The sequence below is a fragment of the Rhamphochromis sp. 'chilingali' genome (assembly GCF_963969265.1).
Source record: "Rhamphochromis sp. 'chilingali' genome assembly, chromosome: 22".
NCBI lineage: Eukaryota > Metazoa > Chordata > Actinopteri > Cichliformes > Cichlidae > Rhamphochromis > Rhamphochromis sp. 'chilingali'.
Window position 1 is genome coordinate 26,478,358 of NC_137950.1, and position 13,812 is coordinate 26,492,169.

General features: G+C 38.4%; 1 protein-coding gene across 10 annotated transcripts in view; it reads right to left on the reverse strand.

Annotated features, from left to right (window-relative positions):
- ttll6 (tubulin tyrosine ligase-like family, member 6) overlaps window positions 1–13,812 on the reverse strand; it is a gene marked incomplete at its 3' end in the record, with an annotated part of 21,172 nt that continues 7,360 nt past the window's right edge. For 5 of the 10 annotated variants that reach the window (XM_080872699.1, XM_080872698.1, XM_080872696.1 and 2 more), the window contains 14 exons: window positions 12,956–12,993; window positions 12,016–12,134; window positions 10,698–10,828; window positions 10,150–10,306; window positions 9,917–10,060; window positions 9,524–9,609; window positions 9,209–9,434; window positions 8,053–8,231; window positions 7,766–7,954; window positions 2,474–2,633; window positions 1,898–2,200; window positions 1,746–1,802; window positions 821–959; window positions 1–239 (listed from right to left, as the gene is read on the reverse strand). In XM_080872699.1, the coding sequence (XP_080728825.1) occupies window positions 1–239; window positions 821–959; window positions 1,746–1,802; window positions 1,898–2,200; window positions 2,474–2,633; window positions 7,766–7,954; window positions 8,053–8,231; window positions 9,209–9,434; window positions 9,524–9,609; window positions 9,917–10,060; window positions 10,150–10,306; window positions 10,698–10,828; window positions 12,016–12,134; window positions 12,956–12,993 (2,167 nt within the window). Of the gene's footprint in view, window positions 240–820; window positions 960–1,745; window positions 1,803–1,897; window positions 2,201–2,473; window positions 2,634–7,765; window positions 7,955–8,052; window positions 8,232–9,208; window positions 9,435–9,523; window positions 9,610–9,916; window positions 10,061–10,149; window positions 10,307–10,697; window positions 10,829–12,015; window positions 12,135–12,955; window positions 12,997–13,812 lie in introns of all 10 variants that reach the window. The other 5 variants (XM_080872703.1, XM_080872705.1, XM_080872702.1 and 2 more) reach the window with 5 other exon arrangements.

The window sequence follows — 13,812 nt, forward strand, 5'->3', positions numbered from 1 at the left end:
TCACTGCCCTTTACCGTGCTGGGTCGCTCTGTGAGGGAAGCCAGGCCTCCGGAGCAGCGGGACGCACGTGGAGATGACGAGCAGGCTGCGCAGGGCGTCGGGGTCGTGGGACACGTCGTTGGTGCATCGAGGGCCTCCTTTGGAGATGCAGTTTATGGTCGGGATGCCGGGACGGGACCGGGCGTCGGTGTAGAAGCTGCTCAGAGAGTCGCTGACTGAAAACAGAAGAAAGAAGAAGTCTGAGACAAACACACACACACACACACACACACACACACACACACACACACACACACACACACCACTCTGAATAGTTAATATATATATAAAAAAAAAAGAAATCTCTGTATAAATGCTATTACCATTTCCACAAGAGCCCATTGTGTTTTCTGATGTTTTAATAGCACAGCCTGATTATTTATTTATAAAAATGTTTTTAAAAAAACCCCAAAATGGGACACAGTAAATAAATGTTTTAATATTTTCATGGTAATTTTAATGGTAGATGGTAATTTTATGTAGATTTAAACACTTCTCCCGTGTATTTTAATTTTTTATGCATTTTTGGTGATTAAAAAAAAATGTATTTCTACATTTTCTTCAAGTGATGTTCATGTTTCGGAAAACAGAAAACAGCAGGAGGGGAAAAGACATTAAATTCAGTATTATTTATACATCTCCAGTGTTACAGTCGTACCAAAGCCTCCTTAGTAAACAGGAAGCAGGAGCTGGAGAGAAAAGCCTGCAGAAGCTGGCTGTTAGGCTGAAAATGAACCAGCGTTACCTCTCTGTGGCTGACCTGAGATCTCAGTATGGTTACCTGGCCAGGACGCCTGCTGGGGGCTGACGATCCGGCGTATTTCTCCCGCTCTGCCGTGGCTCTTGGACTCGCCGTTCGGGCAGCTGCGGTGCACAGTGGGCCGGAGGAAACGCTGCTGAGTCATGACGGACCCGAGCTGCTGCGAACACAGCGATAAAACGATGCCGTTTAGATTCTGTGCCATAATGATTATTCAGCACAGTGAATTATCAGTCAGGGTTATGAACTGTTAACCCACTTCATTCATTCTCCTCTGATGATTATTTTTGGCTGTTTATATATTCAAACCGCTGCTGAACCGCTGACGCTGATGTGTTTTGGATTTCATCACTTTCAGAGGTAAAAACCATCAAATTTACAAACAACCTGAGCTTTGCATGCCGAGGAAAATGTTTCTTCAACTCAAAATCCAGAGCAAAGCCTGAATAACACTATGTGTTACAAACAGACATGCAAAGAATAACGGATTAAATCAACTTGTTGCTCAAAACAACATTAATTATCATGGATTTTAATCAACTATTAATTATTATAAGAGTAAAAATAAAACGTTTTCACTGGTTCAGGCTGTTCATAAATGATAATTTGCTGGGGGTTTTAATCATATATAATAATAAACTAAAAGTGTTCTTTTTAATATTTTAATACACTGACAAATAAATTAATCTTTAAAATAAAAACTGAAAATAAGCAGTGAAAATAAGTGCTGTTGCAGTCCTGGTGAGGAATGAGAAGCTACAAAACAATCATAGAAAATGTTCTTTTTCCTTTAATTCTCTATTAAGACTGAGGAAGAAAGGCTGACCACCTATTAAAGTTGAAAGTTAAAGAGACAGGGCAGCTGACATGATTAATTTCTTAAGATTATGAGCACTGATTTAAAATAAAGAAAGAAGAGCAGTGGATTCATTTGGCTGGAGAGTACCTGCACAGGTATGTCCTGCTCTTTAGTCCTTTGACAAAAATGTGTCAGTGAATCCAACTGAAATAAAAAAGGATGATGGCAACTGTCAGTTAATAATACTCACAATAAATGAGAAATGGTTTATTTTGCATGGACTGGTGGTCAGGCCTTACCTTCCTGTGTTGCCTTTGATGATTTCTCTGCTGCTGGGAGCAGAAGTCGTTTGCTCCCCCTCCCTCTCTGTGGCCCTGCAGCAGCTGCTGGATCTGGCTCACCACCCCGAGGTCCTGCAATAGTTTTTGCCTCTGGTACAGCACGCCGAGCTGCTCGTGGTCGCCTATTAATACCACTTTTTTCTCCTCCTCCCTCTCTTCCACCACCTTCTCCTCCTCCTCCTCCTCCTTATCCAGATGCTCCTGCTCCTCTTCTTGGACCTCTGCAGACTCCGGAGCTGCTGACAGGCCGGACACAGGAGGCTGGAGGGGAAAGAACATTTAAATCAAATAGTTTTTATTGCTAAGATGTATATGCAGGTTTTTAAAATATATGAGAATATCATTGGTTTGCTGTACTGAAAATAAAATCTGTTTATTTAAAACTAAATAAAATGATCAAGAATATTATTTAGATAATCTAAAGAATACTCTGACAGAAAGACCAGCCAGAGTCAAAGCCATTCATCACGGACTGAAGCTGTGTCTCCCTCTTGTGGTTACATTTGGGTACTGCATCTTCAAACACAGCCTCACCAATGCTGGGTCGCAGTTAGAAATGGGGGTCGGGGCTGATGGGGCCCTTCGTGGTTTGACTCCTTCCCCTGCAGTCTCCCCCTGCGAGTCTCTCCTCCGGCCTCTCCTTTGGTAGTGCTCATTCTGCTCCTGCTTCAGACGCAGCTCCTGCAGCTGTTGCCTAAAAGAATAAAAGCACACATTTCAGAACCACTTTGAGAATAATTTAAAGTATTTAAACAAATTAAATCACTTTTTTAGCTTTATTATGGTACTCTTGTTTTAGATGTTTTTTTTTTTTAAAAACCCACAGAGGACAAATATTGAGTGTAGAAAAAGAAACTCGGATCCTTCTGCAAGTCCATTAATCTTAATTTGAATAAATAAATAAAAACTTAAACTCCAGTGATCACTTCTGTAAAATAACCAGTTAAATCTGATAAATCTCATCCACATTTACTTATAATTGTATTATTATTAGTTTGTTTTCTTTTTCTTTTTTTAATGCAGAGAACAACTTATTTTGGTTTCCCGTCTTGTATTTTATTTTGAAACAGATTTTTGCCTGTTCACATTTTCCTGCTGTCTCCATGATGCACTCTGTTGTCTCTACATTTTAGTTTCCTCATCTTCCATTTTTATTTTGTTAAAAAATAAATAAATAAAAAGACAGAATGTTTGTTTTCAACTTTTAAATTAGTTTTTAGGTGGAATCAGCCATTAATGTTTTGCTTTATTTATATTTATATATATCGTGCATTTGGTTCCTTTTTATCATGAAATGCAGGAAACAGGAACTTAATTAACACAATCACAAGGGAGGAATAAAAATACAAAGCACAGATGACAAATGATGACTACCAAAATAAAACACCAAATAACAAAAGAACCAAACCACACACAGAGGTGAAAAACTCACATGGAGACACGGCTGGAATAGTAACCCAAAATACAAAGAAAGCTGAAGGTGTATCTATCGTAGAGAGATAAATATGGGACTGAGCGTATTAACAAAAACAGAAACCAGAAAACTGCACTAAAAAGACCATGGCATTGCTGTACAAAAACAACTAAACTGTCATGAAGACAAGTGAAGACTGTTTTAGGAAATATCTGAGAAGTCTGCATGAAAGTGAGCACACAGCAGAGCAGATTTAAGCGTGTAGGTGGAAACAGGTGGTCTTCGATGTGACGATCACAGCAGAGAGCAGGATCGAACACGACGACAAACACTTGCCCTTTGAGAAATCATAGTTGTCCAGAATCTCTACTATTTGATCAAACTGCTATCTAAACTGTTGGCTAATCATAGTTAGTAGCAGGAAACGATGTGACACCCAGTTTTTCATGGCAGACACAGGGGCCTTTTAATTTAATAACGTGAGAATTACAGGCACATGCAGCGGAGTGTCATCAGCGTCTTAAAGGGAAATTTATTCCATGACTGCACATAATTTGGTGGCAGGATTACGCACTATTAAATTCTGTTTTATTAGGACAGGTTTAAATCCTTCAATTTGTTCAATTATTCCATAATGTTTGCACATATTAAATCACCCCGAGGCATGTCTGCATGTACAGCTGAGTGTGATCACACTACCGGCAAAGAAGCGACTGGCTACGTATCATTTCCAGGAGCGACACATCAAAACTGAGATGGCCTCAACTTTTTTCTGCATCAGCCTTTCATGGATTATCTGTACGGGAGGTAAGAGACAGACCCAAACGCTCCTAAGACAGAGATGTGACCTAAGGAAGGAAGTGCTGAGGACAAAAATACAGAATACACACTAATGTAGAGCAGCGGCGAGGGATTCACAACGGAGTCGCCAGGGGGAACACATGGGATAAGGAGGACATGGCAAAGAACTGAGTAAAACTGAGGACTTACAGACAAACACAGATGAGGTAAAGAGAGAGGAAACATCTGGGGTAAAAAAGACACAGGTGAACAGAATCTAATAATGCAACAAAGGGAAACAAAACTTCACACAATGCACGTAAGACAAGGGACTAGAAAAATAAAAGAGGAAACCTAAAACTGAGACAAACACACAAAAAGATAAACACAAAGACACAACTGACTTCACAAAGCAGACACAAAAGGAGAAAAAAAAAAACACAGAGAAGAGACTTGGGGAACAAGAAGGGAACTTATACAACTAAACTAATTTATAAGTAAACAAAAAAAACAAGTAATACAATAGGGAACCAAAATTAATAGAAACTAGGACCCAATTGCATTAATGGTCTCAGAAAAAACTTTGAGCACTTTGTCATTACTTTCTCTAGCTGTCTTTCAATTTTGGTGCCATGACAACCTGTATGTAATAGATTGACTGATTTGTGTCTATATACAGAACACGAATATTTTCCACTTTTAAAAAGGCAAAATTAATCCACATTTGGAAGAACATATTTGCATTATTGATTCATATATTGTTATTATTATTATTATCATCATCATCATCATCATCATCATCATCATCATCATCATCATCAATAAAAATGATTGGATTTAGAACAAGGTCATGATTTGAGGATCACAACCACCTGAACTGGCTTCCAAAGATCCTGGAATCTGGAATATTTTAAGACCTATGTGAAACATCTACTAAGAAAACTGAAAACAATAATCGCATTTTTCTTTTACTAGTCTTCGTACTGTACTGTATTTTTGTACTGTAGTACAGTTTAGTCTGTGCTTAATTATTAGTGATACTACTTATGTGCATGTTTTTTCATCCACCTATCACAGTCTGCTGTTTTTATTTTTATTTTTTTTTTTAAATCACTGATGTCTTGTTCTTTAGTTCTACTTGCATTTAAATACACGACTTTCTAACAATAGCTGTATCTCATTACTCACACTGAACTCTGAAAACTTGGGTTTAAATACTTTGATGCAAGCTACAAAAATATATGAAGCTACATTCTTAAAAGGTTATGTTTATGTAAATGAAGTCACATTTTTCTTAAAAAGGTCACCAGAGAACCACTTAGGGGCACATTTTAGTCTCATGTTATAAGATTTTCATTTGATTATTTAAAAATTCTTTAAATGAACTGCAATCATAGTACCGTATTTTTCGGACCATAAGGCGCACGGGATCTGTGCACTGTCGACAAACGGGTCCGTTTTCATACATAAGGCAAGCCGGATTATAAAGCGCATTAAACAAAACAAAACAGTCAGATAAGTCAAACATTACTCAACTAATTCCTCTTGCTTCTTCCACTTCCATGCCATTGATTCATTAATGTTGAATTCTCTGGTAGCTGCTCTATAAACACTGGAACAACAGTATATGTTGTTCCAGTGTTTTTCTAATTTTTGCTATGTAATTTTGCACTGTCCACTTTCTGCTGTAACAAAACAAATTTTCCCATGTGTGGGACTAATAAAGGTTATCTTATTTTACATTAATGACTAACCTCATATTGTGGCTGGATTATCTCAGTTGTTCTCCCCTACTGAAATTTGGTATACAGCAATTTTCCAAGTGATTGCATTTGTCAAAACAAACAAACACCGGGAACTTATAGCAAGTGGAAAAAAGTTAGCATTCATTCTCCAGGTTCACTGTGTTATGCTTTGATATGCTAACATAGCTGTGTCGCTAGCGATCACTAGCACAGCATTATATACCAGCTAGTCCAACTTCAGTAACCCTACAAACGTCACTGCTGTTTAGTTTTCTGTTTTCATTCATGTTGGAAGTGATAGCAGAGCTGTACGTTTTATTTTTGCCCAGAAATCTCTCAGTCAGAACATGCTTGGTAACATGTTTAGGTAACTAGCGAGCTAACTTTCTGCTACCTTCCTGCTAACTTCTAACTCCGTTAAATTTAATAAATTCTGTTTTCATGGATGCCTGGATGTTAAACTTAATTGTTACACCTGGTAAAGCAGCGACACTGATCATTTTTATTAAAGATAAAATAATTTACACAGTGTTCGTTTGGGGCCTGACGCGACTGAGTTTTGGACCCAGATTACTATGAGTCGCAAGGCTCCTGACTACAGTACCCATAACGCTCAGACAATCCATCAGGCTTCATAGCTTAGCAAAGTCCTAAAACATTTTTTGACAGATTTTTGAGCGCCGTGTACCACATAAAATCGTTTCGAGGTCAGTAAACACAGCCAGAATTCATAGATAAGGCCACCAGATTATAAGGTGCACTGCCGATTTTTGAGAAAATTCAAGGATTTTAAGTGTGCCTTATAGTGCGGAAAATAGATAAATGAATTGCTATGCATTTTTTAGGCAACATTCCAAATAAAATATTTAAAATGTCGTCTATTCCTTTTCCTTCATTGGAAAAAAAAAAAAAAAAAAAAAAATCACAATTTATCTTTAATTTAGATTTTAGTAAGTAAGCACACTGCATATTTGAATATTTGTCCAGTGTTTTATTACCAATCAGCAAACACATTTGCAAAAATATTTAATATTTGTATTTAATGTAAGTGTTTTTATTTATCAGTCAAGCAATTTGTAAGATTACATCTTGAAATGTAAATTAAAATTCACAGAGCTCATAAAAATCTACCAGCAAAGAATTCAAAATCACAAAATATTAAACTTATTATGATTTGGATCTTCACATTACAAAAACTTGATCCAGATTCTTTTTGCATTTTTTAATGTAAATTATTAATAAAAATGTATCAGTTGTAAGGAGTAAATATCTTGTTATAATGATTGTAGCCTATATGCATCTATGCCTGTATGTAACCTAATACCTCGTTACTGAGCGAGCCAGTCTGAACAAAAACTTTGCACGGACATCGTCACACATACAGTGATTAAAAAGATTTATGATAAATCCCAATTATTTATATTTTCCTATTTATTATGTTCATTTTATCATCCATCTTGCTAATCAGCTAAGTTTTTCTACCACTTGTCACAAGATGAGAAATTATTACCTCGCACAGGTTAAGCTAGAAATTTAAGTTTTTTGCGATCTTTGTGGTCTTTTTATGATAAATATTATTTTATAAAGTCTTCTCACTGTACTATCCCTTTAAATAACAGCAGAGATGTTAATTTAGTTCTCCTGCATAAATGTTAGAAGTGCTGTATGAATAAAAATTATTATTATTACCCAAGTGTCTGTATTTATATGGAAACTAGGCAGAATAATTCAGTTCTCCCTGCACTGGAGTGTTCCCTCTGCTTTCTTTTTTATTTTACTTATTTCTTTGTGTCTGTGTGGATGACTTCAGAAACGGTCTGTGCGTAACTCGCAGCACCTGCTCTTTGCTGAACTGTACTGAGTGTACTGACAGCACGCTGGAGGTACCTGGCACACTCCTCTCTGGCCTTTGATGCCGCCGTCTCGTGGAAGAGCGAGCTGCTGTGTTTAAAGTACTTGTCGTATTTCTCCCCTCCCTCTCTGGGATAAATCCTCTTGAAGCCTCCCAGGTGTTTGGCCTCGTACCTCTCCATCTGCTTCACCGTGGCTGCCTGGCACTGACGCAGCTCCTCTGACCTGCCGATAAAATACACACACGGAAACACTAACCTTCACTACAGATGTGTGGTGTGTGTGACCTTGGGAAAACTTCACACCATATCTGTTCACCGTACCTGGCCTCTCTGGAGCGGTGCTGCTGCAGCCTTTCCTTCACCTTGCGTCTCTCCTCTTTAGTAATCTTACGACGATCGCAAGCGCTCAGGTTGATGAGAACCAGAGTGTCGTACAGCAAAGCATCCTTCACCTCGCGGTCCAGCTGGGAGTCAGTGGTAAAACTTGGGGAGTGATTCACCTGGACATAAATATATTCAGACACACACACACACACACACACACACACACACACACACACACACACACACACACACACACACACACACACACACACACACACACACACACAGGTCTGAACAAATTTGGCTGAATTCAAGCTAACTTAATCCATTCACCAATTCATGTTTACCCAACTTTTTTGTAATTCAAGATCTATAAGATTTATAAAGGGCACAATGCAAATGTCGACCTCACACCCAGTTGTTGTTTCAAAAATACAAACATACCCTAACTTTTATTTTTTCTTTAATTACAGAATTTGACTGTTATTATTTGTTTGGGATCAGATGTGTTTGTGTCATTTATACGTGTCCCGGCATTCATCTGGCTCTTATCTTGGTAAAGAACTACCTTCAGAAGACCAAAGGGAATGTTATTGACTGGCCTGGAAAAAAGCCTTGAGTCACATTGAAAATCTGTGAAGTGAACTTAAGACCAAGGTCTGTCCCCAGAAGACAAACAAATCTCAAGAAGCTTGGGAGAGAGACCATTGAAGAATGGGCTGGGATTAAAGCTGGGATTAATAGCCTTTATTTAAAAATAAATAAAGGCTATTTTGTCAAAAGACAGACTTTTAAAGAAAATAATATGAGTAGTAAAAAACCCAAAAGCATCCCAATAGACTACTTGAGAGACTGTATTGATTTGTGGATTAAAACATGTCCATGAATCAGGCTACCAAAGACCCAAAGACAACAAATTAATGGTATATTTGGTACAACACATGCAGAATATTTCCATTAGGCTTATATTTTAGTTAATGGAATAAAGCTTCAGTAAAGACCTGGAGATAGCTGACAGAGAAAATAGACCATAATGTTTTTCTAACCTTTCAGTCAAGAATCATACGGCTTTCCAGAACATGAGAAAGTGAGGCTGAATGAGTAACAATCACATATATGCTTGTTTTACAGTATTGTGTAACTGGTCTGTCACCTCCAACACCCAGGGTTTGAGCCGGTGATCCAACAGTACATCGAAGCCTAGGATCTCAAAGCATGCGCTGCCGGTGGTGTGGTTGGGGAAACACGTTTGGTAGTTATGCTTGAGTATGGGATGGGCCGAGATCAGAGTCTTTATGATCACGTCCTCGATGTCGCTCCACATCTTCTCTGTGCTGTAGTTCATGGACTCCAGGAGCTTGTTCAGGGCGGACAGCTTTCTGAACGGAACAACAATGAACACGGATTCTTTAAAGAGCGTTGGCGATGTACCGCATCATGCACCATCTTCAGTGTGAGCAGTATTCACCGTTTGCTCCCAGAATCCTCATCACGGACAAAATTCTCGCTGTGCTTGTTGATGGAATAGTTGGTGAGATGCATACACACGTCATCCTAATGTTAGAGAGACTAGTTACTATTTATTTAAGTAATTAAACTCACAGGAACACGTATACAACAATCAATAAAATCAAAATCAAATAAAATATGATACAAAATATAAAAAAAAAACCAAAAACAAACAGATAAACTGACCATTTTAACTATTCTGCCAAATTCCTATCACTAACTTGGGGCTTTTATTCTGAAAATTCTCCATAGATTTACTTCCAGAGATATATGCAGAGTTAACTGGACCTAAATAAGTGTGTCTCTATAAGTCAGCCCAGGCACCGGTCAGTCCATCTTTAACAGTTCTTACCACATTGCTGAGCATTGGTTCGCTGTACTTTGTGGTGCAGAAGCGAGCCAGGCCCTCCTTGAACATGAAAATGCTGAATGGGTCACATGACGTCACGAGCACGTAGACACGCAGGTCAAACTTGTACCCATCAATGATGAAAGGCTGAAGAGGTCATTTATAAAGAACAGAAAAAGCATCATACACTGTGCATTTTGTTGCAGGTGTTTTATGTGTTGCACCCGTTTGCTCACCCTGGAGATGTAAACCTGGCAGATCATATGTTCTCCAGGTTTGATGTCTTTACTGGATTTGGTGATGAAGATGCCTTTGCCTTGACAACCGGTGTCAGGCTTACAGATATACGTCTTGTGTTTTTTGGCCCTGGTGTAAGCATGGAAGTCGCTGTAACTGCAGTGAGATAGAGAGGATGAACACAGATGAGTGAACCTATTATCTTTTTAATTCCTAAATATTAACAACATTGTTTTAGGGGGGGGGGGGGGGGGGGGGGAACCTCACAGATCTAACGTCACGCACTGGATGAGAAAGAATTATATTAATACTGAAGGTTACATAAGAGGTGTTTGAAAAGGTTTAGTGATCCTTTTTAAAATACGTGGAAGATTTAGAGCCAGAATAATAATTAAAAAAACAAAACTCCTGTTTCTGTTTTTGTTTGTTTTGTTGAATTTGTGCACTAGAGGGTTTTTTGTCTTTCTTATTTTTATTTTGTAGTTTTCAAAAATGTGGTAGATAGATTTTGGGAGGAAATAAAACAGAGTGGAAAGTGCAGACTGACTCTGCAGGAAGGCACCATGTTCTGGGGAAGATGTTGTAATCTTTGGGAAAGAGCTTCAGCATGCGGTTCATGTTTCTGGCCAGAGAATCCTTGCGGCAGATCTCGCTCATCCCCGGGAAATGGTTTATTTTCTGCAAAGACAGGTTTACACGGCATTACAGGACAGTCGCCTACAATATATATTAAACAATCAGTCACCAATTTAAAATCACAAGCACTGATCATGGAGTGTTCTGCTTGGAATTTCAGGTCCTGGCATTTATGTTGCTGTTGCTTTCAGACATATTGCTCAGAAATATCAAGAGGAACATGGCAAAGAGCCCACATCTGTGATCTAGACTTCAAATTCCCCCGATCCCAACTGAGCAACAGAAGAACACACCTAACAGTGTAGCAGATGCAGTAGATGTAGCTCCAGAGCCTGAATAGTGAACCCTGTGCAGAAGTGCCTTAAACCTGCATTATTTCTAACAGCCAGCAGGGAGTGATGACTCGCACTGCAAACAGCTCAAGATGAACAGAAGTCTATGAGAAGACAGTCCTTGGCCTCATCGCTCTTTTTGGGATGGGTTTAAACAAGTGAAAGGTTTCCCAAACGGAGACGCAAAACCCAACCAGGAAGAAAAAATAAATAAATAAAAAAAATCTAGAAAATCAAACATGCAGAGTGACCTACTGCGGTGACCCCCTGTAAATAGAGGAACAACCCAAAGTAGCTCGTAGATGTCCATGGCTTTTTGTAACATCTGGTTTAAAAACACCACGCTGTTGATGGTAAAAACACTCAGCTCAAGACTTCACTAAACACTGGGTGATATCACAGTAGTTAGTTACATCTTTTAAACAAGTCTGATACACAGAGCTCCCACCCCACAACCGCTACCAAAGTCCCAGTGCTAGACACCAGCGCACAACTCCAGTGGTGTAATATCCATGCTGCAACAGGCCAGAAGTGTTTTGACAACACAAGAGAAACCTAAATAATATTAATGTAGGCTAGCTAATGTATGATAGATAGATAGGATCTCGAACAAATCTACTTTAATAAATTACTCATGGTCAAAGAGAGTCAGGCTGACTGCATCGAATTACCCAGTATGATGGCAAATTGAAAGCATGGACTGAAAAAGGACATGTACATCATCATTTCATTGGTAAAGATATTTAGAAAAATGTCATAGTTTGAAGAAACTGATGAATTTTCCGCTTCACAAATACAATCACACATTTAATCAATAAATAATCAAATGAAGCATCAATAATCTTTTCTGATGATGGCAGTGATGGAGGTGTTAGGTTAGTTAGGTGCATTGATTACCTGGTAACGCTTCATGTCCTTAACACGGTCTAGAGACACTGAGCAGTCGGTCCAGAACAGCGTCCAATCTTCACCGTCCATCGCCTCTCTGAGGCCGTATCTACGAGCAGCTCGCCACACTGTGACAAATCAAGCATTTAGCATCTTAACAGCGCTCCATCTGTTTCCCACAGGCAACCAGAGGCCCCTCTCTGCTTGTACAGTGTTTTAAAGTGTATTGTAAAAAAAAAGAAGCTGTTTTTTTTAAATGAAATACATAGAGTGAGACAAACTTTATAAAAATTACCGTTATTATTTAGATGTTGTTGTTTTGTTTTGTTTTATTCCTGGCAGTTTTAAAAGTAGGACTGGATTATTGGTGGTATTTTACTGTGCAGTTATTAGATGCTTTATCTGTTACTGAACCTTTTTGTTTTGTATTGTGTGAATTTGATGTGTTTTACAAAGTCTGTTAAGTAATCATGTGAATATTTCACATTTGGGATTTTATATATTTATTTTATATCGAGCCTTGTGTGACCCCTCAGTTAATCAACTTCCTGAAACCTTTCAGCCATGATTGTTCTGATTGGCTGCCCCTCGTAAATAGCAGATTTGAAGTTTCCTGCTCACGCTGAGAGGAGGAATATAAAATATGAAACTGAGTGTTTAGAGCTGTCTGAAACATTAAACACTAAACACTCAATGATGAAATCAGGGTGAGCTTTTAGTGCATTGTGACTTCATTATTTGAAACTTGCCCACGCTCAATATGATCATACATCTCTATAATACTGTATATATGATGAAAATAAGGATTTACAGCAGAGATCCAAATGGAAAAAGCACTGTCCACATGCTTTTATCTATTTGACATCTGTAGTATTTGTATTCAGCCTTGTCTAGCTAGAAACAACTTAAAATTGGACATATATGATTTAGTGATCTCTAGCAGACGTACCACTTTCATATTTGCAGTTGGTGAGGTTGATCCACAGTCATCTGAAAGACAAGAGAGACAGAAAGAGGGACAGACATCTGCTGTGCTGCACAGTGCCTCGTTTTGCTCTCCTGAACAATGAGGATAAGTGAGAAAAGAGACCTTAAGAGCCTCCAGGACGAGTTATAGAATCATAACTGACAGGGTGCTTGGCAGTTAATATACCTGCAAAGGGAGATAACAGCAAAAGTACAACCCCAGAAGTAGTTGATGCTGTGTAAAATGTAAATGAAAACAGAGTGCAATGATATGCAAATCTCATAAATACATATTTTATTCACAATAGAACACTGAAAACATATCAAACGTGTTATATCTATTCCAAACACTCTCAACAGAAATAAATGACAAACAGTTCAGTAAATGGGAGAAATTATTATTGTGCTACAGTTGGCAAGGGAAAAACCCAGAATAAGATTTCAAACTCTTATACTGGCAAAGAGCAAGGGAGAGCTTACATTACTGTGATTAAAAGATTATTATACTCTGGCACAATTAGGGGCTCTATTTTGCTGTTGCAACTCAAATTACAAAGTAAGATGGAAGGAAATCTAAGAGCACATTTCTGGGGATATTCTAATTCAAGCACAGCTGGGTGATTACAAAAAGGGATCCAGAATTAAATGGACATAGGTAGCATATGGATTAATCCCATTCATGGATGATACGGTGAACTGTGTTCACAGACAGTGTTTTCTGGAAGTGTCCCTGAGCCTGTGTAGTCTGTGTATTTCAATGACAAAACCATGCCTGTTTTTAAGGCCGTGCCACCTGAGGGCTCAAAGATCACACAGGCATCTAATGTTGATTTTGACCGT